Source organism: Coenobita brevimanus, chromosome 76 (assembly GCF_032717465.1).
Source record: "Coenobita brevimanus isolate Jiangsu-jjx chromosome 76, ASM3271746v2, whole genome shotgun sequence".
Taxonomy (NCBI): domain Eukaryota; kingdom Metazoa; phylum Arthropoda; class Malacostraca; order Decapoda; family Coenobitidae; genus Coenobita; species Coenobita brevimanus.
Genome location: NC_137029.1, coordinates 13,509,565 through 13,534,594, shown reverse-complemented (window position 1 = coordinate 13,534,594; position 25,030 = coordinate 13,509,565). Strand labels below are relative to the sequence as shown.

The 25,030-nt window shown below is 42.0% G+C and overlaps 1 protein-coding gene across 1 annotated transcript in view; it reads left to right on the top strand.

The window, feature by feature from the left end:
* The first annotated feature begins 1,308 nt into the window (after window positions 1-1,308).
* LOC145408174 (cubilin-like) overlaps window positions 1,309-25,030 on the top strand; it is a 69,672-nt gene continuing 45,950 nt past the window's right edge. Inside the window, exons 1-2 of the mRNA XM_080278926.1 lie at window positions 1,309-1,422; window positions 3,633-3,686. Coding sequence (XP_080135052.1) covers window positions 1,309-1,422; window positions 3,633-3,686 — 168 coding nt within the window. The remainder of the gene's footprint in view (window positions 1,423-3,632; window positions 3,687-25,030) is intronic.

The following is a 25,030-nucleotide window of genomic DNA, read 5'->3' as shown; positions in this document are numbered from 1 at the left end:
TCCTCTTCCTCCACTCCTCCCCTTACAACACACTTCCCCTCACCCCCACACCTTCCTTGCCCTCACATCTCCCTTACCTCCACACCTTTCCTACCCATGCACACTTCCCCCTCCCCCTACTCCCACACCTTCCCTACCCCCACACACACCTCCCCTACTCCCACACCTTTCCTACCCTACACCACCTTAACCCCCACACCCTTACATCCTTCCTAATCCATACACTTCTCTCATTCCACATCTTCCCCCATCCATCCACACCTCTCCCACCCTCACACCTCCCCTATCCATCCACACCTCTCTCAACCCCCCCATACCACCCTTTATCTATCCCCAACTCTCCCACCCCACACCTTCCTCTGCCTATCCACACCTTCCCAACAGCCACACCTTCCCTATCCACGCAGGGGTAGGATTAGGAGAAGGGTAAATCAGAAGCAAGGCACAAACGGTGAAACAAAAGATGGTACAGTAACAGTGAACAGAGGTATGGTGCAGTTTGAGCGTCTGGGAGCCACTTTAGGACACTCCCTGACCTAGTAACCCGTCTGTTTAAAGCCTGGTAATCCTCAGCCGTTTGCGTATCTTCACTCGCAGCGGAGCAGTGGGTGAATAACGAAGGTAAGCAAAGTATCATTATTATCGCTGAAAAGAGGTATATGTATCGTCACCATCAACGTCGCCATTGTCATCATTGTTATCATCGTCACCACCATCGTTTTTTGACTTTTATCTCCATAATATTGGTAACTCTTTTTCTAACTAATGTATGGGAGGGGATAATTCCAAAAATAAGAACAGGAACGTTCAAAACGTAGAATTATTTACGGAGTTACAAGCGAAATAGGACACATATTCATTCGTTCATCAGTCAAGTTGTCGAAATCCTCAGCTCTTTGGCACAGACCAATTGACTACTGTATTTTCCCTGCAATGTGAGGAATCTTTTGGTAATGTAGTGGGTAAGTGGTGAAATGTGGGGTTGCCTGCCGAGAAAAACTTCAAGTTGATTCCGGGCTGGGGCCGGGACAAGTCTTCAGATTTGAATTTCGTTTAAACAGTCTTAATATATCTTTCACAAAACCTACCGACATGTCACAGAATTACCAATGCTAACGCCATTGCCCCATCCTTAATAATGAGACACTCGAAGAAGTGACGTGAGAAAATGAGCGACACCATCTGTTGCGCATATAGGCACTGATGGGGTCTGAATATGAGGCCGGATATGTAAAATAAATAGAAAGTAAGGTCAGTACACAAGTAGAGGAAGAGGGCAAGGAAATCTGAAATTAGTGGGTGCTCGGAATGTTAGACCTGGAAACAATGAAGGTTCAGCATGTTAGATCTGAAGACAGTGAGGGGTCTAGCATGTTAGACCTGGAAATGGTTAAGGGGATTGGTAAGTCAGATCTGGAAATGGTGAGAGCACAATACCAGTAATGGAAATGGTGAGGGCGTGCTGTCAGATCTGGAAGCTGTGATATGGCTTGGTATATTACTCCTGTATATATTAAACTGGCTTAGTATGTCGGATATGGAAGGATTGACGGTGTGGTATGTCAGGTCTGGAAATAGCATAGGGGTTTAAGAGGACATACCTGGAAGTGTTGAGGGCGCCGTATGCCAGACTTATTCTCGCGGTGAGAGGAACGGGAACAAACTGCCTCAACGAACCACTTAGGGACATTCCAGGTCACCCACAGAGCATGGAGGTCTTACACACACTCACTCGATTACTGGGGATGTGTGTGTGTGTGTGTGTGTGTGTGTGTGTGTGTGTGTGTGTGTGTGTGTGTGTGTGTGTGTGTGTGTGTGTGTGTGTGTGTGTGTGTGATGACGGATCGTAAGCAAGCAGAGCATTCAGTCTCTGAGTATGCATACAGTGAGAAGGCTGCAGATTGGTTAAGGTGTGTGTGTGTGTGTGTGTGTGTGTGTGTGTGTGTGTGTGTGTGTGTACACGTCTTTGTGAGCTGAGTCAGTTTTTGTGAACCGTTGTGATAATACTTACAGGGTTCACAATAGATGATCATTAAAAAATATGAAGCACTTCGGGATAAGTGTAAAATTTAATTCCGTTTTCTAACTTCATCTCATTATTCCTATTCATTATAAGTAAATATCAGACATAATATCATTACCTCGTCAATGCCTTCATATTAAACCAGTCACACACTGCACGCGAAGAGTGAATTTGCTTTAGGATTCCCGTAGGCTATATTCTTTGCAAGGCACGGCAGAAGTTAGGTTTAGTGAGGCACGTGATTACCGAATGACGAGTGGATGATGATAGGAGGAGGGTTAGGAACGATGCCTTGAGGGGCGGCATAAAATTACTGCAACTCCACCCTAAGCGCCCTACAGAGACAATATTTCTATCTCCGGTTCATACACTACACCACAGTCATCTAACATCGGTTGATACATAGGCAGCTCATCACAAGTTACTAACACATTTATTTCCTATTACAGCCAAGTGGTTCTACACGTAACCTAGCCTATCATAGCAATATTTCATCTAGCTAATCCGCATCATATTCAGCTCCTGGTAATACATCATAATTTTCCCCATAAAACCCAGCTTCACGCAACTTATCACAACGCTACCATAGCCATGATAATCAACGACGTAGTTAAATCCATTCCATCCAGTCAGTCATATTCTACATTAAGGCAGCCCATCCAGCCCTTTTGTTCACTCATATCCAACTAATCCAGTCAGACACATCAGATTCCCTGAATAGTGCAGTAACTCTCAGGGTGTAAAAAAATAATTAAATAATCCATGAGTTATGGTACCGTATTGTATCATCCGGTGCCCCGTAATACTTCATCTCCCATGCATCATCATATTTTTTTAAGAGGCATGAGTGTCCTGCCTTATTCTCGTGTCTCCCTAACAGTATAATCCTAATACTTACCTCACTACCTTATTCTTATACCCACCTCACTGCTTTATTCTAGACCCACCTCACTGACTGTCTCACTGTCACTCCTTTAATACTTATATCACTGCCGTATTATTATGCCTGTCTCATACCTGTCCCACTGCCGCGTCCTTATACTCATCTCACTGCCTTATCCTTACACCTACCTCACTGCCTCACTTTGTCACCGTAGCTCAGGGGTAAAACTCACAGCCTTACGAGTTACTCTCTTTTGTAGCTGTGAACTGCTCTTAGAGGAAGGACAATGAAAATAAAGTGAAAGATCATTACACGCCATTTCTTCCCTTGTTATGTGTCGGACTCTAGGCGTAGATTTATCAATCCGTTTCCTTAGACCCAGCAGTCCTTCTACATATCACACACCTTCACATGTCGCCACTCCGGCACTAATGTCCACCGTCTATAACAAATATATGCAAGGGCAGTCTCATTCAGACCTGGTACATTGATATTAGCTGGAGTGTTTTTATGACACGTCATTGGGTCTTGTGGAATGTCAGTAAAATTTGTTTTAGCACAATCCGGTTCACCAAATTCTACTCTGCCCAGACTAAGATGGAACTCACGCCATTCCAGACAACAGACGACTTCTCTAACCACTCGCCCTGAAAATAAAATAAAACAAAACAAATCCTTGTTACCCCAGGGAATCGATTGTAAGTTTATTTGTGACTCTGGGCCCAGTGCCTCACTTTACCTGCCTCACCTGGCTACCGTAAATTACAGGTGTGGGGGCAGGTAAGTCCCAGCACGCCCACGTCCGCCCTCACCCACCCTCACTCACACCCACTTCCTCCAGGGGGCCCTGTCTAGGTCATGCGCCCACGACCCTGTGTGTGTGTGTGTGTGTGTGTGTGTGTGTGTGTGTGTGTGTGTGTTTCGGTGTCAGTGTCGGTGTGTGTGTGTGTGTGTGTGTGTGTGTGTGTGTGTGTGTGTGTGTGTTTTGGGTTAATCGGATTCCTTTGTCTGGTTAACTTTTCTTGCATTTCTTTACTTTCCTTCTCTCGTTCTTTCTCCTCTTTTCCTCTTCTCGCTCCATTTCCTCTGTTCTTTTCCCTCTGTCTCCTTGTGTGTGTGTGTGTGTGTGTGTGTGTGTGTGTGTGTGTGTGTGTGTGTGTGTGTGTGTGTGTGTGTGTGTGTGTGTGTGTGTGTGTGTGTGTGTGTGTGTGTGTGTCTGTGTCTGTGTCTGTGTGTGTGTGAAGGTCAACAGGATTCTCTTATTTGCTCAACCCTTTTTGCTTTTCTTTACGTCTTTCTTCTTCTTCCTCTTTTTCTTCTTCTCCTCCTCCTTTCCAGCCATTTTTCTCCCTCTTAAAGTTACTACATTATTTAAGTATATTCACATTTCTCCTTTTCCAATCACATTATAGTCATCTTTCTCTCCTTTCTACTACCCACATCCAATAAGATTTACACTTCGATGACATGTAGACGACATAATCAGTGTTATTCCTGGTATTAACAGACAGTATTACTGAACTTAAAAATTACTCCCTTAGTGACTGGGTTAGAAACAGTCCTTATTAATCCCTTGAGTATAATGACGTCAGGTGTTGGGGAGGGTCACCTTTAGGTGGTGACAGAGATATTACCGACTAGCTCCACCGCTCAGCTATACAGAAACGACCCTGAGCTCCCTCACTTTCCCCCGAAAGGAGGATGGTGAATTAAAGGAGAAAGATATCTTACAATGCAGTCCACAGGGTTCATGGTCAAATGAGCCTGGGGCTACGACTACTGCAACTATTACTATTACTGCTACTACTACTACTGCTGCTACTGGTGCTGCTGCTGATGCTATAATTGCTACTGCTATTACTACCACTACTACTATGTCGCTTTAATTAAAGTCTGCCTAACGCAAGACTATAAGAATGAGCTTAAACAAGAACTTTTGTAAAGTAAGGCTTAGAAGCAATCATAGTTACTCCTTTCAGCACGATGACATCTTTCCTAACTTATTTTTGCTGGCTCTAGGCAAGTTTATTTAGGCCACAGAGGACACTGTAACGAAGAGCTTTGCAACAATCCCTTCAGAACACTAACTTTTTTTTATTTTAAGCTGCATAACCCTGCCGGGAGCCAGCTTGGCAATGCCGGCGTCACTGAGTTACTGACTTATTGACTAACTTTTAGGGGCCAATTTCAATGAACCCTTTGCAACCCCTCTAAACCCTCCAAGACAGATACAGGGGCCTTACTGTAACCCCTAAATGTTCAACTGAGACTCTTCTGTTCAGGGTCCTGTGGGGTACATTTTTAGACCCTGTTTTGTGGGCTTTGTTTAGGAAAGAAGCACAATGAAATGCAGGTAGATTTTTCCAAAGAGTTTCAACTGTTTTTAATTTCGTCGTATTAAATGTCTGTTTCATTAATGTACAGCACGTTGGGTTGGCCCCTTTCCCCGATGGTCCGACAACAGACTGCAGAGTCCTTCTAGTTTATTCTTGATGACACAAGGCCATTTTATTAGGGGGAGGCCTGCAACCTCCATCAAGCGCATCTTAGATTATACTAGTTATTATTATCAGACGATCATACTGAACTTACAAACAAGCTCTTGTAGTGAAGGGATTAAGCTATTCTCCTCCTCCTCCTCCTCCTCCTCTCTCTCTCTCTGTCTCCTGCTTCCCACCCACTGGTCTCTCCGTAACACTTTCTTTCCTCCCACTGTCTCCGTCTTCTCGTCCTCCTTTCCTCTCTCTAGCCCCACGCATACCTTCCTACCCCTCCTTTCTCCTTACTCTGCCTCTTCCATCACATCCAGCAGCTCCCATGCCTATAATTCATCCATCTGAACCAGGCCGAGATTTTCGTCATTTTACAGCCTTTTCCCCTAGTAGAATGGTCATCATCATCATCATCATCATCATCATCAGCCTGAATCAGTCCGCTACAAGACAAAGCCCTCTCCCATCTTTTTCCACTCTGTTCCATCCAATCCTAGCGAATTTCCGAATCTCATCTGACTATCTCGTTCTGTCTCTGCCTCTTCCTCTTACTCCATCCCTGGGCTGCCATTCAGTTGCCATGGTTTTTCGTCTGTTATCTGTTCTGCGATGGACTTGACCTGCCCAAATCCAATCATGTTTTTTACTAGTGATTACGTCATCTACTTTCGTCTGTTCTCTTATCCAGGAAGACTTCTTTTACTCTCTTCATGTGACCTCTAACATATTCCTTTTTATTCCCCTCTGAGCACTCCTGATTTGTCGTTATAAAAGATGTTAGATTCCATGTTTCTGGTCCATCACCACCAAGTCCACATATATTCTCTCCCAGTGACAATCCATTCTGAGCACATTCCCTTCTACCTCTTTATCAACAAATTTCTTGACTCTTCGTGCTTCATTAACTACATTATTTCTTATACTGTCCACTTTGCGCACTCCACTTATCCCTTAATCCCATTCCCACTGCTCTCACTCTCGGCTCTTCCCACTCTTACACTGCATAATATATTAATGTGAACACTGGCATCCCTTCGTAGGTGAGGCGATGGCCGGGTCGGTAAAAAAGTGATCTGCTATCCCAGTGGACGCGGGTTCGGATCTCGGCCGGGGCAAGGAAAAAATTAAAGGATTTGCATTTCGTTGCAGTTGATTTTACCGATTTACCCAAAGACCTGCGGACCTGTCTTAAAAGAACGCCCGTTAATTCACCAGTCCTTTATGAGATAACCCTGTCATGTATTCAAGATGTGCAGTGAGTGTTAGCGTCAAGGTGGGAACATGTGTGGGTGAATGGTGCACAGGGGAGCTGCTGAGCCTCATGTAAAGCCTATGGCCAGAGTCGAACGCATAAAAAAAAAAAAAAAAAGTCTTCCTGTAACATCCACACTCAGACCTCTGTTCAGTATCAAGGCATTCATAACATCAGTCACCTGCCTTCCCTGTGCCATTCTTTTTTCCTCTTCCTCTGTTTATTTACAACTCTTTTCTGTTACTCCCCCGATGCGTTTAAAGTCACTCTTCAGTTCAAGTCACTCCATTCACCACATCACATTAAGGTTTGCCTCTCTCAGCAGTCGTCACTTTACATTTATTTGTAATTACTTTCAAAACTTGACGTTCACAGATATCCATAAAATTCTTTACCAGTCTGTAAAACTCTTCTTCATTAATGGCAGACAGCACAACGTTGGCTGCATGCATCAGATGTGATAGTCCACACTTCACTTCACCCCCTTTTTTTATTCCCCACCCAACCTTCCACAAATATAGTTTGAACTTTGTTCAAAATCCCGTACATATAAATACTGAAAAACCGTAAGGACGTCACACACCGTTGTCTCACTCCGTCTCTGAAAGTGAGCCCCACATTTAATCCTCCTCCTTCTCTCATAAATTCTTCACGACAAAAACATACACATTCTACAGCATTCAGCAACCCTCTAACCACACCAGCATACAAGCCTTACATAATCCTTGTCTTCACTACGTACACACATAAACTTAACAACATCCACAGAAAATCAAAGTTAGTTGGGTAAATTGTCACTTAATGCAAGTCTCAGCACGTGTACCATTTTTAAAGGCTCTTTTTTTGTTTTTCAGTTTTAAATAAACACATGATTTATTGTGCCTAGCTTGTGTTAGTTCCACGATTTGGGAGTCCATGAAACTAGTGACGCTAGGTAGCTGCATATACTCCATTTCACCAAGTTTGGCACCATCAGCGATGTCAACGCTTGTAGTGTTGATGTACCGTAAATCCTCTGCATTAGGTGAACCTCTACTTATTACCTTGAGAACCAATATAAAGACAACACAAAAAGGTACATCCAGTACTGAAGACCTTTCTCAATGCTACAGGTGTTGACGGCATCATTGATATCGTGCCAGATTTTGTGAAATGGGTAGCCTATAGTTCAACACCTCTCATGCACTCACCGCCTTCTACACCTTCTCCATCTGATTCGCTGTCAAAGACATTTCTCAATACAGCCTTTGCTCATTCTGAACTCGTTGTGCGGATGCTTGGCCATTCATTCATTCATTTTTCTCTAAATTTCGTTGACTTATATGCTTCAATACAATGTTCGCTTTTAACTGGGCTTAAAATTGCCATCTCTTCATATTGAATGCTGATCTGTAACAAGTGATTAACACTGCTCACGTGGAGGTTCTGTGGAAAGGATGTTAAGTCATAGTATTGTCTTATTCTTCCTCTGAGCTAGCAAGAGGATGAAAATCTCCCTTTAATTAAAATGATTTATCTATAGTTTGCCACTATCTTTTCCTTACTCAGTTTTATTTTCATGCCTAACCCTGTGTTTTAATAGGTACAACTTAAATTTTACTAATCGCTCTAGCTATCCTTGTATCTCTGTTAATTAAACATACGCGTCTTTTGTAATGCAATGAAATAAGTTAAAAGTATTACTGACACATACAGCAACACATAGGAGGTAAAACACACCTTCAGTTGAAAGCAAATATGCTTGACCGGTCATACTGGCTGCCACGTCATGAACAGAGAGAGAGAGAGAGAGAGAATACACATTATTGCAGAATAAATGCATCCGTGGAGTAAAATACCACCAACTCACAATAAAATGCATGCCTCTTTGTTTTACATAAATTTACGTCAGTTATAGAGTAATCAATCTTTGGGGCCCCCTAACCTTTGGGGCCCCCTAGACACATACATACTGTGCCTATTGGGTAATCCGGCACTGTCCTTGGCCTTCACCTCTGTCCCATGAACAAGATCCTGGAGTCGGGAGGGGGGGATGCCCAAGGATATAATTATGACTGCACCTCGCACAGATCTGCTGTTAGGTGGTTTTAAGTTCCTCCTAGCCTGAAAAAAAATAATTAAAAAAAAAAAATGTTTTGTTTCGTTTCTTCGTGTCGTTTTTCCCGAAATAGTGACAACAGAATTAGAAAGAGATAGAAATATTACATGCGTGTTTAGCAGCGGAATGACCACGGTGGCTATAACAGAATCTGTTCGTACAGAACGGCAGCATTTTTTTCGGCGTGACAGAATGACAGGCAGAGTGTGGAATAAACGGGTTGGTGGGGGGAGAGGGAAACACTTGTAAACATTTCCTACTTTATCTCAGCAACGACTGTCAAGGGCAGAATTAGGCCAGTAAATCATTAATGATTGCCTTGTGTCGAAACAGGTTTTGAACCAGTGCTTGATTATATTACTTGCATTTCTTTTAACACCGATCGATTGCTTCTTTCATGGGCGGTTTGACAACTTAGAGATAAGACCATTGGTATGTAGATGATTCTATGTAATTAGTTTAGCATATTTCGTATATATCAATCACTCATTTGCTTCAGTGCTTCCTGTAGGTTACTCTTCACTGTATGACAAGCTAACTGGTTACCCGTATCCCAAGCAATTATTTACTACTTAGAGAATACAGCAAAAAATATCCTAAGCTTTTCTTCTTATCTGTACATATTACAGTGCCGGGTGATAGCCATACCAGTAAAACGCCCTTGTCGGCTAGGTACGAGCGAGGCCATTTAAATCCGAGGGCACTGAAATGTCGCCTCACACCCTGAGGATGCCTAAAGTATATTGATGGCTATCTACCTACCAAGTTTCATGCCTTTACGACAAACTGTCTGGCCTGTGGCCCTCTTTTGAAGATTTCGACATGCTGCATTTGGCGCTTGTCACGTGCCACGTGCAGCGCCAGGGTGTGATGAAACCTGTCAAAACAAACCTTAAAGAATGGGGCTATCATATGGTGCAAGCCACGCAGCGATCGGCCCTGTGGTTGCTGAGATATAGCTTCTCAAAAGCATTGCGGTGGGCCCGGGCCGGTTTGGGCCGGGCCTGGTTAGGCCGGGCCGCTCATGTGTGAGAAAATATCATTACTTGACGAGAGACTCTCGAGGGCTTCGCTTTCACTCGTAATAACCAAATGTTTCAGTGATATTACTGTGAATTGTGCCTCCCATGACTGTTTCCTGCAGTTTCTTCTTTTCGTTCAACTTTTCTATAACCTGTTTGAGTTTAGTCAAGTGCAGTACAGATACGTCGTGGACATGGAGTACTGGTTATATTAGGAAGCAAGATGGGTCTGAGAATCCTTGCTGACTTAGGTTTAACTCGTAAAGCTCGTCTACGAAGCAGACCATAGAAGATATATCTGATGTGGTCGGTAAGTACATTTCTCCTGCGACATATTCATATGGTAGCTGAGGCTTCGTCGCACCTCCTCCTTATCGATCTATCTTGCTTGGTGCTCGTCGACACTCTCCTCTGTGTGTGTGTGTGTGTGTGTGTGTGTGTGTGTGTGTGTGTGTGTGTGTGTGTGTGTGTGTGTGTGTTTTATGTGTCCGACTCTGGGCATAGGCTTCACAGCCTGCTTTCAAGGCCCAGTAGCCCTCCCACGTGCCGCACACCTCTACATGTCATGTGTTATTAATATCACTTTAATATTGACATAATTTACATCCGTAACATACAAGAGGATACTCATGTGTAACATACAGGATAAATAACTCAGGAAGAAGTGTTACGAAATTTCGGAAGTCACTTAGAATACGACTCCTAGATTATACACATCTGGGGAGGTTGGCGACGAAAAATTAAGGGTACTTGTTTATGAGGGACACATGACAAAGGGGGTATTTTCGGAGCACTATGGGAGAGAGCTGAATTGGTGTTTGGTTTTGTCATGCTTTATATGGTAGTGCTTCATATTCATATCTCTGTCTAGAACAATATTCATGGGTAAAGGTAGCCATCCTTGGGGTAAAAGGCATGCAGTATTAGAGAACAAGAAGTAAATGCGAGAATTTGTCTTATTTTCACGATTTCTGTTTATCAGTGTTAACATTTTGGTATTATTCGTCTTCTGAAAAGCTTTCCTATTTCCAAATGATAGTGAGAAGAAATTCTGTGTGTCTGCATGCTCATGTGTCCCACAGAATAATACTAAAAAGCAGTAAATGTTCCAACCATCAAGATTTTAGTGTGATGGTCTCCGACTATATCACTTAGGGGCCATCTCCTCACTTACTCCTTTTCCCCCATGGACCTGTATTCATTCCATGGACCCATTTCCCTCCATAGATCTGTTTCATCTCTTGGACCCATTTTCCCAGTGTACCCATTTCCCCTCTAGGGCTCATATCTCCCTTTGGACACTTTTTCCTCCATGAACCTATAGTATTTTCCTCCAGGTTCCTTTTTTTCCTTTACAGCGATTTTTCCCTATGAACCTTCTTTATTCTATGGACCTATTTCTCCCTTAGACCTTTTCTGTACCTTTTCTTTTTTTTTACCTCATGGACGTATTTTTTCCCCATAGACCTATCTTCCTACACGGACTTATTTCACCCATAGTCATATTCTTCACATGGTCTTATTTTCCCTCCTGGACCTATTTTCCCTTCATGAACCCGATTTCCCTCCAGTGATTTACAGTCCTCATTTTCCCTACGAACTTATTTCTTTTCCTTCTTGGACCTATTTCATCCATGGAGCTATTAACTCCCCCTGGAAACACAACAAAGTCCCTTATGGACCCACTTTCTCATATGAACCTATTTGTTCACTGGACCTGTATTACCCAGTGAACCCTTATTTTCCCCAGTCTATACACACACACCCACTAGCATACCTACCATCTCATCCAGTGTACTCGTAGTAAGCTTGTCTCTTGGCTACACATACTGTACACTCAGCCACCCCTAAAGCACACCCACACACGCACGAAAAAAGCCCAGCCACTCGCCCAACCCACCCAACCACCCCACCCAGCCCATTCACCTACCCTCCTCGTAACACCCATCCACCACACCCCAACTGCCCAACCCATCCACCCCACACACTTCTCCCACCCCTACCCACACCACCCACCTCTCCAATCAGCTCACCCACCTCTATCTACTCATTCAACCAACTCATCCCACCTATCCACCCACCAACCTACCACCACAAGAAGACTTGCAACTTTACACACACACACACACACACACACACACACACACACACACACACACACACACACACACACACACACACACACACACACACACACACACACACGTGCAAAGGGAAAATTACTTTTATAATATACTGTAGATTACAATAATCTGTAAAGAAGACTATTTTGAAAGAGCCCAAATCATTCAAAATTTTATTATGTGTAGTTATAAATGGAAAAGGAGAGTAATGAAATTGACCATACAAAGAGACATAGTACTCCTTCAAGCTAATTGGGGATCAGAGAGTGGGAAGTCTATGCATCAAATGGGCCTGTGATCCATTCCCGTTTCATTTTGCCATATTCATATATAAATATGGGCACGCATGTATCTTTCAATGCGTTAAGAATCATCATTATACCGTTGTTTGCTTTATGAGAAAGTGTTTCTTTATGGGAGTAACGTGAAATTACGGTGAAGTACCAATGTCGATGATGATGGTAGTACCGCCTGATGCAGTGACGCCATGTCCTGAAAGAAGTGTCAGGAAAAATTATCGTAGTTCCATAGGAACTGTATCTATCATTTTAAGTAATGATTGTATATCATAGTAAATTACTGGGAAGTAGACTTACATATCTTACGGTTTCATTAATGTTAGAATTCTGAATGATAGGCTACTGTGCAAAATATGTATTTGCTAGCACATTCTTTTTTCTTATTAATCGTATGGTAAATTTTTTTCCCAGGGTTCGAATTCGAGTTTTAGTTTGAGTTTGAGCTCAGTTTGAGTTTGTTCCAGAATTCAGTCTAGAGGAAGAGTGAGGTATGTGAAAATAGACTAATCGATCAATGCAGCTCATATCACATCGCATTTCCTTGGCCTTCACCTCCGTCCCAAGCACAAGATCACGGAACTAGAAGGGGAGGATGCTCAAGGACAGCGTTAGGATTGCACCTCATCCAAATCTGTTGCTAAATGATTTTAAGTTCCCTCTAGTCTAAAGAAGAATATAGTATGTTTTGCTACTTTTCCCTGGGTTGGTCGTCTCTAGGTAATGGCAGCGAAATTAGGAAGATATAGCGCTAATATATAGGTGTTTAGCATCCGAATGCCCATGATAGTTTTGAAAGAGTGTTTGCAGAATGGAGTTTTTGGGGAGAGTTAACATCACTGTCATTCCCTTTCTCCTGCTTACACTACTAACGCCTTCACGACCATCATCTCCATCATTTCCACAGCCTCCCTTGCCTTCCATCACCACCCATCCCTCTATTCAAGTTTTCACCACCACTCATGCTTCCCTTTCCTATCTCCATCATTCCTTTTCAGCCTCCGCCGCCATTCCCATTCCCTTTTACAGTCTCCACCAAAAGACATCGTTCCATTTACAGTCTCCACCACCATTTACCTTCTATTTTATTCTCCTCCACCAAAACCCTCCCCACCTTTTCGAGTCTTCACTATCACGCACCATTTCTTTCTCGTCTCTACCATCACCCAGTTTCCCTTTCAGAGCTTCCGCAGCCACACACCTTTCTTTTTACGACAACCATTATAACCAAATCTCCCCTTTCAGTCCCCATCATTCCTTTCCAGTCTCGACCACCACCCACTCTACCTCTTTCCAGTTCCCCCTCCCCCCTACCTCCACCACCCTGATTCACATCCCTAACTCCCAACACACACACACACACACACACACACACACACACACACGTCTGGCTGAAGGTGACCGAGTTCCCAGGGGGTGTGGCAGCAGGGGAGATGAGCAGCAATTACCCGTCCCACCTCCTGTCTCCTGCTTACTCAGTTACCTACATACCTGCCTCTCTTCGTGCCTGCCTGCCAACCTGCCTCAGTAAGCCTCTACAACAGTGGAACTTATGCCTTACACTGTTGTCCTTTCACCTTAACTTGGCCCAGATATGTTGTCCGATTTCCTGCTTATTTCATGTAACTCAGTGGGGAAGAAAAAAAAAAAGACACGATAGGCTACACTGTATATACTGTACTGTACGTGCAGAATGCTATTGTAACTTAATAATCGAGAGTAACGCCTGAACACTGTGTGTGTGTGTGTGTGTGTGTGTGTGTGTGTGTGTGTGTGTGTGTGTGTGTGTGTGTGTGTGTCAATATGTTTCATGGGTGGGTGAGGATCGCGAGCCTCTACTAACGCTATTTGCTGTGTCGTGGGCTAAAAAGTTGAAGCACCACTGCCATATCTGATGTAGTAATATCCCTGGCATGTCGCAAAAGGGATGATGGACAGAGGTACACAAAAGCCTGTTGACGTGTACAGACTTTTAGTGACAATATTCTTTCGTACCTTTACTTCGATAACGGGTTTTCTAGCCTATAATGAAAACCGAATGCAGTAATAAATAAATAAATAAATAAATAAATGCACTAATTAATTTACAAATAAATCAATCAGTAAGAAAAAAAATCTTATCCTTATTTATATTTACAAGCAGGATGGAGAGATAAAAGGCCCATGTTATAGATTCGACATCATGGCTGTTTCTGATTTGGGTCACAGTAGAAGAGTCATAGCAGCGGTATCCCTCCCTCCCTGCCAGTCCCGTCATTGGAGTTGTGTGACGGCTTGCAGCACAAATGTTTTGTTGTGGGGTCCAGTCAGGTCTCAGCAGTGCGCTAACACAACGTGGCCAGCTTTCTTATTAACATGCTGTTCTACTGTAGACTTTCTCATATTTGGCGAGATTTCCAAATATCTCTCACATAATTACTCATATGGGCAGTATAAGTTCACATTTGTTACGTTCTAAAGATTCGTATATTATCACGGTTGCAACAAAACCCATTTAACAACATGAACTTTACCATTATGGCCACATAACTCTGACACAACCAATACACAAACGGTGACTTAACATTAGAAAACAGTGATCTAGTCTTTAAAAAAATAAAAATGAAATGTCATTTATACCGTACTTGAGCTTTAACCACTTCAGTAACAGATGTCTCACTCCTTACCCTTACAGTCGACAGACGTCATACCTCAGCGAAATAAAATCTTGGCCAGCACAAAAATTGAAGAGATGTCTCTGAACTGAAGGGGTTTTATTGAAACTATTTCTAACCCGTGAACATTTGCTCGAGCTTCATCAAAACGACATTGGCGAGTGGGGAAAAAAAAAAAAAAAAAGTCCCGGTTGAAGAGGTTAAAATAAACAATATTTTCTTAGAAGAAATAAGATATGGTAATCCCGTCATACGGAAGGGGTGAAGGTCAAAATAGAATGAAGATGTTAGTAAGGACAAGTAAAAAACAGTATATACAAAAAAAGCGACTTGGATAAAGCAAACGCAGTCAAGATTATGATTTACTGTAATAGGTATCCTTTTGGCTAGATTTCCTGCAGGTAGAGCAAGGGGTAGTGCAAGCCCTGTATGTCTTATACGTTAAAATCTGTGACACATTAGAAATATACGAATAGGACTCTTTGGCTGCTCGTACCTCAAGAGAGCCTAAGGTGAGCGGAAGCTGTTGTATCCATACTATAAATACTATGAACACGGTTCTAGTATATGGTCTTAATTTCTCCCCCCCCCCCTCTCTCTCTCTCTCTCTCTCTCCTCGGGATAGATTCCATACATCCTGAACACTGTTAAGTCACGTCAAAGTTCTTCTATCATTACTGATGTCTTCCAACCTTATTTTATTTATCTACCTATCCGTCTAACACTCTATTTTCACAGCTAAATCAAGTACTCTTTCTTAGCTCTTCACTCTCAGCTCATGCCTCCTGTGTTTATACTTATCAACCATCTCTTCCTCTCCTCCTGCTCTTTAGCCTTGACCCAGTAGCATCCATTCCACAGTGCTCTTAGACCTACCTACATGCCTACCCGGTTACCCCACGACCTACCCATCTGCCTACCTACATACACATATACATACCGTACCTAACACACTGCTCTACCCCGAGCTACTTACCAGCCCACCTACCCATTTACATACCTCCCAGACTCCTGCTTCCTCACCCACTTAAATCACCCATACATTACCATACTCCCCTCCCACTCACTCTTCCACATAGGCCTCTATTCTTGTCGGTTTATAGGAAGGCTGTTTTGAACGTTTCCTTGGCGATGTGTTTTGCATATTACATCTTAATAATCTTTTGTATGATATTTAACTTGAGTCTTTTTTTTTCATCTACAGGGATTTCATTAAAAAAAAATATATCATCATCGTCATCATCATCATTATTATCAATCGTCAGTCATCAGCCATCAGTCCTCCTCAGTCATCATCACTTATCATCAGTCATCCATCATCATCATCATCACAACCATCATCATCTTATCCTTTGTTTTCTCTTAATATTCTGGCGGGTAGGATCCATGGACAAAACAGAGAGAAAAAAATAGAGAACTATCAAAGGAGTTCTCAAGAAAAGAGGCCTCACAAATTATTTAGACATTAGTTTAAACCTTAGAAATATTGGCTCCATCTCATAAGCACACATTTCATTGTACTGTTACTTTTGACATATAGTGCATTAATAATTGTGGGATACTTAGTTCAGTCAGGGCTACAGCACTTGTCTTGTAATCTCCATCATTTCGATCCCTTTCAGTTCTTTTACGTTTTCAGCTTCCCTACCTCTCTCTCTCTCTCTCTCTCTCTCTCTCTCTCTCTCTCTCTCTCTCTCTCTCTCTCTCTCTCTCTCTCTCTCTCTCTCTCTCACTGGTGGACGGGAGTTCGCGCCTCGCTCAGGTTGCGAAAAGTTTCACTGACGAAGTGGGTGGTTACTGTCCCCCTTGAGCAAGGGGACGGGTGTGTGCGTGTGTGAAGGTCACAGCCTTGCCCTTAGATCGGACTATATGAGCTCTCAGCTCCCTTCCGGGAGGGTAAAAGATGACGATCACGACCATCAAGTGATCCCGACCGACCCGGTGAATTACACACATATCGTCATCAGCATCATTATCATCATCATCCTAGTCTCACTTATCGTGTATAGCTATCAGGAAAAGTTCACCGACAGTCCTGTACCAGCATTGTGCTCTGCCTTTCATATTTCTCATTCCTAACCAAACAATAGGGGGTATTCTTCCTTCTCATACTGTTTTGCTGTGCTTCATATTGCTATCATGTAAAAGTAGTTCATACAATAATTTCCGTTGCAACAGTCGGCATAGGAGAGTCGGTGAACTTTTACTTATTTTTTTTTTGTACAGTATACGAAGGGCAGGACAATTCTGAACACGGGTCTATGAGCAAATTAACCCTTTTAGTGACCAGACGCCTTGCTTTCCCCCAGAAGAAATGTAACAAACTTATGAGAGACTTTTCGTCTTGAAGAACGTAGAAAACATATCCAATAAAAGCTTGCTCTATTGCATCATCATATAGCACTCTGACTAAACCTCCAGAGAGTGCAGTGCAACTTAATCATCTTACCTGAAAAGAAATGGCGGATCAGGAGAAGGTGTAATCTCCCACCTCTTATTAACCCTTTCGATCCAGTGATGTATATATTTTTTATCTATCGTTGCAGCTGCCGGACGATTTTATTCTACATCAGGGGAAACGTCTTGAAGTGATGGGATGAATGAAAGTTACTATTCATATAAAAGGGGTTATCTCAACGTGAATAAAATAATCTGGACACAACAAGAATATAATATAAAAACAAGTCATGGGATTGAAGGGGCTGAGTAGAGAGTACAAGGTTGCTTACACTGCACATCATGTACCGGGAAGGGATTGAGGTGGGACTAGCTATTTGGCTTAGCTCCAGCCACGAGAGTCAGTTTTTCTCATTTAATTTTTACTCTACGCAGGAGAGGCTGGAGAGTGAGAGACTGACGAGGAGAGTGTATGCGAGTGAGGTGGAGGGGGAGAGAAGAAGGGGGGAGGCCAGGGATGAGATGGAGGGATGGAGTGAAGAGGTATATGAGGGAGGGGGGTGTAAGGTGGGAGCAGGGCAGTGAAATGTCGGGGGACAGGGCGACGTGGAGGCGATTTGTTTGTGGCCACCCCGAATGGGATTAAGGCGCCTGGCAATAGATAGATAGATAGGATATACGTCAGCAACATATCATGACTCCTTAGTAATAGGAAATATACAGGGTGGTCCGTAAACAGCGCTGCCTTAGAAACTCACCTGGTTGTACTTTCCGTGTTGCGAGGACTGCTAGACTTCCTGGTGTGGGCGTGGGTGTAGCAGTGGGATAATGGGTTTGATGTAGGACGGAAAATAACCCATGGAAGTGGAATAGCAGAGTTGTCTATGGGCCATCTTGTACACCACTCATCCTGTAGATTAGCACAAACCCTACAAAGCCTCCTTCACCTATGCGGGATGGGGGTAAAGAGATGAGGGTGGGGAAGATTGTGTCTTTTTCATGGCTTCCACGCCATAATTATCACTCACCCTTGAAAACGATGCCACTGCAAGCAGGCACTGCATGGGTTGAAACTGGGAAGCGTTCCATAATTAAAAAGTATTTGAAAAAAAGGATTTAGAGCACAGATGGAACTGGCATTGGATAAATGAATAATGATAATAATAATAGTAATAATAATAATAATAATAATAATAATAATAATAATACTTTTATTATTATTATTATTATTATTATTATTATTATTATTATTATTACTACTACTACTACTACTACAACTACTACTCCTACTACTACTACTACTACTATTATTACTGTTGTTGTTGATTTTATTATTATTATTATTATTATTATTAGTACTGCTAGTAGTAGTAGTAGTAGTAGTCAATCACTGATTCATTTCAGTTCACTTTATTTCGTACTATAATTCATAGCTTAATCATATCATTATATATCATATACAGTACCTTTTGTAGCTGTGATTCTAAATACAATATCAACAGCAGTGCTCAGCAATTACTATTCATATTTTAACCCACAAACACAAACTGTATGTAAAATGTATGTCACAACATACCATTGTGCCGTCACCGTTACTTCATTGCTCTTATTACAGTTTTTCCCTAGTTACAAAGACATGTATGTACAGTATACATAAGCTGATGTTAACTAAAAATTGTTGAATTTTTCAACTGCAAAACAAACTTTAAAAAGGAAATTAAAAATATAAAATACTGAGAAAAAGATAATGAATTTCAATGCATCGCGCACAAAAAATACTACTACAGTGCCTAATTATAAAAGAATTAACAAATTGCTTTTTGAAAATATCTATGATTTAAAATACAGTGCTGGAACAGTGGAGTAAAATCTTGCTTTAAAAAAGTTTAAAAATTAAAATTATATAGTGGAAAATACAAACAAATAAAAGATGAAAAATGATTTTTAAAAAGTAAATACAAAAAAGGTTTCTTTTTCTGTGCCTGCCCTCCTCTCTTCCTATTTCTCCCATCTTTCCCGTCACATCTTATTGCTTTTCTTTCCGTTACAGGTGGTTTTACATTGAGTGACAAGCCAAATGGTTTCCTGTAAGCCAAGAAATCATTTACAACGCTGGGTGGTAACCATATAACCAAACCATACGTGCTCCCTACGTGTCAACAAGTGGGTTGATGGAGGGTTAGTGCCCCTCCCCATAAAACAAATAACTCAAAGTCAAGTGGCCACCCCTTACGGGATTATGGCGTCTGGCAATAGATAGATAGATAGACAAAAAAGGTTAAAGTCAGCTAATATATGAAATCTTTAAAAAATATATGATTAAAGGGTTTTTTAAATGTCGCAAAAATATAAAAAATAACTAAAATGTACGTCAGCGCCACATGAAGAGTGCACTACAATCCTTAGAGAATCCAGTGACCCCTCGTACCCTCATGTCTTTGTACCCACATTATGAAAGTGGTTATAACATCCAAACCATCCCCCAGAACATCCACCTCATACTCATTTCTTAACAGGGCAACAACTCTGCTGATAAGTACCCCATTAAATAAACATGGCATACTATTTTTGATGAGAATGATGTAAATTTTCTCGATTCTCTTCATGTACCTTGCTTGCGTCAGAGCTGTGTGGTGTTTTAGTAACATCTGATTAGGATTATTAGCTGTTATGTGGCTGCTAGCATGAATAGGAACATCACACACTATTTTCAGAACCTTACTTCAAAACGTTTAAGAACATTTGCTTTAAAGCTTTTTGCATTCCATAGGGGAAGACCATTTGGTGGGTCACAATATGGGTTAAATTAGAATAAAAAGGAGTAGTAATGGTAGCAGTAGTAGTAGCAGTAGTAGCAGTAGTAATAGTAGTAGTAATAGTAGTGCTAGTAGTAGTAATAGTTGCGTCGTGGTAATAGTAGTGGTGATGGTGTAGTAGTAGTAGTAGTAGTACTAATGGTGATGGTGTAGTAGTAACAGCAGCAGTAGTAGTAGTAGTAGTAGTAGTAGTAGTAGTGTAGTAGTCGTAGTAGTAGTAGTAGTAGTAGTAGTAGTAGTAGCAGCAGTAGTAGTAGTAGTAGTAATTAGAACCTAGAAAAAAAATGAATTTATTCAAAGTTGTATCAAATGAGTCTCGTGAAACAAACAATGTGAAGGCAGACAGTAGGTGTACACCGTGGGGACTTCAGGTGCTGGGCAGTCAGTATGGATAGTGCCTGGAAATGTGGCCAGTCCATTGTGACAAGTGTCCTGGTTGGATGGGAGGGACACACAGGACGGAGCTTAAGTTCTTTATCGTCTTTAACGACTCGGGATACACAGAGTCCTGGAGATGGCTTCTGTGTAGACCGAAATATCAGAGAGAGAGAGAGAGAGAGAGAGAGAGAGAGAGAGAGAGAGAGAGAGAGAGAGAGAGAGAGAGAGAACTACCATACAAGTAATGCAAAGGAGGAGGGGATTTTATTTTTTCTGATGGATTCTTTAGCAAGCATTCAGTAAAAGCCCCATCATTCTCAGGAATGCTGTCGCTGTAGGCAAAGCAGGAAGGGTACAAAGTATTGTTTACGCTCATTCGCGCAAGCTACCCATGAATGCAAGTGCGTTTTCTTTAATGCTATTTCTCTCGGTCACCCTAACAGTTTATAGTTACGCTATCACTGTCTTTTCTAAAACATTTTTTTTCTTAATTCACTCCCCAACATCACTTTTTCACTATTTATTTGTTTTCATATGCACAAGGCAAGGGAAAGGAGAGTTCGCCTGATTACGTTCTGTGTATTTGTGGATTTCGCCAAAGTACTAACCTACAGGGTGCATGCCTCTTTCACACGTCTCCAGTTATTGAGAATATAATATAAAGGACAAGCAACAGAGATAGGTTATAATTATAACAACCAGCAATATTTCATTGAAGGATCATTAATTTTGGGACTGGCAGTATACACATAAAATAGATGGTAAGTGGTGGCGACCATCATCCACTCACTTGATGTAGCGCTGCCTACTTCTCTCTTCACCTTTATCATTCTTTTTCTGTGTCTGTCCTCCTCCCTTCTTATCTCTCCTATCTTTCCTGTTACTTTTTATTATCTTTCCACTTCAGGTGGCTTTACACTGAGTGACAAGTATAATGGTTTCCTGTAACCCATGAACCCATTTATACTGCCGGTTGTTAACCATATAGCCAAATAACGGGGCGATGTGGAACTTGCTATGGTGTTCCTGTTCAATGGGGGCAGAGATTACGGAGACATCTGCCCAGGAACCAAACCTCCTCACACTTCTCCGCTCCTTTCTGTGGCGAGGAGCTGTTCGCCGCAAGGGAACAACGATCCATTGCTAGGGATGGCCCTGCAGGGGCGGTTCCTTACCTGTAGTTGATGGATCTCCACTGCCAGACAGACCAGGGTTACTTAAACAGCACATAAAATAATCGTATGAAGTATACTACTAATCTCAGGGGTAAAAATAGCCTTACCTAGAAATTCATGGCTGTGTTGGAGGGGGCACCGTTTTGCACGTTGTACGGACCTAGGAAAGAGAGAAATGCAGCTTTATGCATAGGTAGAAGAAATTATAATCAGTAGATTTGGAACTCTTTTACTAACTATTTTAGCAATAAGAACTGAATACGAGAACGAAGGTTATCTAATGCGAGCGGCATCGTGTCAGAGCCTGCTTTAAAAAAAAATGATATCTGAAGATATTTAGAGCTCAAAGGGGGGGGGGGTGATGTGTTGTCGTCAGGGCAAATATAAAATAGTATTGTATCTATTTCATGACTCAGGTAGAAGCAAAGGGAGGTGTGACTAAATTCTGCAGATGATATCCACAGACTGATGTCGCCATTACACATAGTTTCCCCTCCATCTCAACTATCCTACTTGTCTCCTACTCTTTTCAGTTAGTTGGTTCCTGGTCAGTCATTTTGCTCACCTCGATCCATGCCCCAGTTCCGTTTCCTTCCTTTCATTCCTGGAAAGGGATGCTTTCATGTGGTGGCACTGACATACCCATAAGACTCCACTGCCCATTTATACAAACGTTCCTCATTTTTTTTCCTGAGGGGAAGATGGTGGACTGCGGGAAATGGGCAGCTTTAGCCTGCAGTACACTGGGTTCACTTTTGAGATGAATTTGGGGTACAACTGCTACTGTTCCACCCTACTCCGACCCTCACTGTTGAATGTCCATTTTCCCAGCCTGCCTGCCTTGTTTTTCTCTCGCCTCCCTCTCATCTTTCCTTCTTTATACACTTTTGCCTTATATCTGACTCCTGTTACTAATTATTACTTTCTGCCATTTTGTTCACCTATCCTGGGCAAATCTAAGGGTGTGATGAAGGAGGAGGGAGGCTTAATACTTATGAAAAGTAGACCCAGGATATTCAGAAGCATGAGGAGAGCTAGGAAGAGTTAGGAAGGGAGCTTTCTTCAAAAACGAAATTTCTTTCCTGAAAGACAACATTAATATTCTTCTTCTGTAGCAGATACACGACACTTGAGGAACGAGAGTCACGGATATTTTTTCATAAGGTTTTATAACATAGAAAAGTATAGGATGATCATGTCAACTCTATTTCCAGTGTGCAAATGTCTACTCGGAAGTTCGTTAACGCCAGTCACATAAAACCAAATCACCTCCTGCCAGTCAACCTACATGAAATGATTCGTGGAACAAGCAACAGAGGCAACAGGCATGTAGTATCATACAATCATTACAGTAAACAAGTCATGGTTCTGTCGTAAGTCTGGTCTAGTTTGATCATCAAGAATTTAATATATAGGTAAATCTCCATCACAGCATTTTACATATTTTGCCAGCACGTTCGACACTAAAAATTAGAGCGAAATCGTTATTCATGAGGTGTATTGATGTGACAATGACCATATAACATATACAGTTATGAGAAATTCTGCCTAGGTTATGAATTAAGCTCACTGTGTACCCGTCCAGCTAATACTCATAAAGGTTCTGATTTCACTAAGAGTCCAGGCTGACTTGACTGACAAATGCAAAAAGTCATGTAAGAGAACTAGTGCTTTTACCCACAGTTTTAGATGCAAACTGAATGTACTAAATGGAAACCAGGACCAATACCTTTTATACAGGGGAATCAAAGCTGAAGGATCATTAGCTGGGTGGATTAAATGGAGTACTTGTGCTTTTCGCTCTTCCTTTTTTTGTCTCCACTCTCCTCTTCTCTCCTCTTCATTTTTCGTGATAGTCTTACGGTTCCCTTCTTACCCCTCTCTCAATGTAGTATGTACGGGGTTCTCTGAAAGAAATGCATGTTACACTATCCAGATATCATTCTTCCATATGAAGTAATACATCACTATGAATTAAGCATTTACAAGCTGAAGCTACAGTATGGACAACAACAAACAGGTATGGAGCGCTAACTATTTAATGGTCGGGACACTTTAGTATTCTGCTCAAGCTAATGCCAGACGATTTTAATTAGGTGAAAGTGAGTCGTACGAGACCTAGTGCAAATATTTGTAACATTCACTCTCTCACCATTGGCACAACTCTAGCATGGTATTCCACCCAAGACTAGATGATTTTAGTCACCTGAAAGTGAGTCATAGGAGCGTAAGAGTATTAATATTCGAACCAAGCTCTTCTTTTCTTATTTCTTCCCTTCTGTGCTCTTTAATCGACTGGTTCCATTCCATATTCCTTATTACTGTATCTCCTCTTAATTATTTCTCCTTACCATCTCTCCTCGGTTCCCCATTTCCTCCCCATCCCTTTACTTTCCCGTCTCTCTTCTCCATTCCTACTTATATCCATGTTTTCTCCTCCCCCTGTTTTTCTGCCTCCCCATCTACCTGCCTCCCTGCACACCCACCTCAGCATGACGGGTGAAAGTAACAGTACTTCAAAAACAAATTGTCTTTAAAGTGGTGTTACGAGAACCCCCACTGACATCTTTTCTGTCCCCCTCCCCAATCCATCCATCTATCCATCCATCCATTGCCTTATCCACCTGCTCTCCATATGTTATTCGCATTAACTGAAATCTTAATAAAGCCAGAGTTGTTTCTGTTTACTGTTCCTCTCCCCTACCATTACACACACACACACACACACACACACACACACACACACACACACACACTTTCTCTCCGCCTCCTCCCCCTCTCTTCATTACCTTCCCCATCCTTTTGGTCCACCATTCTTCACTATGCCATCCATATCTCAATTTCACACTCAATTTTTCCCTGCCCTCCTCATTCTCTGCCTCTTCTCTTTCACTCTATCTTCTTCCGTTTGCATTTCCCTTGTTATTTCCCTCCACTCGTTTCTCCTTTATTCTCTCTCTCTCTCTCTCTCTCTCTCTCTCTCTCTCTCTCTCTCTCTCTCTCTCTCTCTCTCTCTCAGAAAATCTGTTTTGTTTGACGGGATACACGTTCGTTGTTTCTCCCTTTTTTTTTTTTCTTTTTTTTTTCAATCTCAGTCTGACCTCAAACCTGCTCAGGTAAAGACGTACTCGCTCTCCTAAGCCCGTTAACATGGAACCTGCCCAACAATTCGCCTGCTGTGTGTGGAAGGGTTTATAAGGGACTTCATAGTGAAAATGGACTGCGAGTATACGTGTTGTCTTATCTGTGAGTTAGCAAGTAGGCTTAGTTAGGAATTGGGTAAAAATAGTGAGACAATTGACACATTAAGTGACAGGTTGAAAGGCTGGGAGAATGAGGCTGGAATGGTGCGTACTTAGTGTAAAGGAAGTGGAACCAGAGGTGTTACGGCGGGTAGATGACTTTGAAACTATACTAGTTA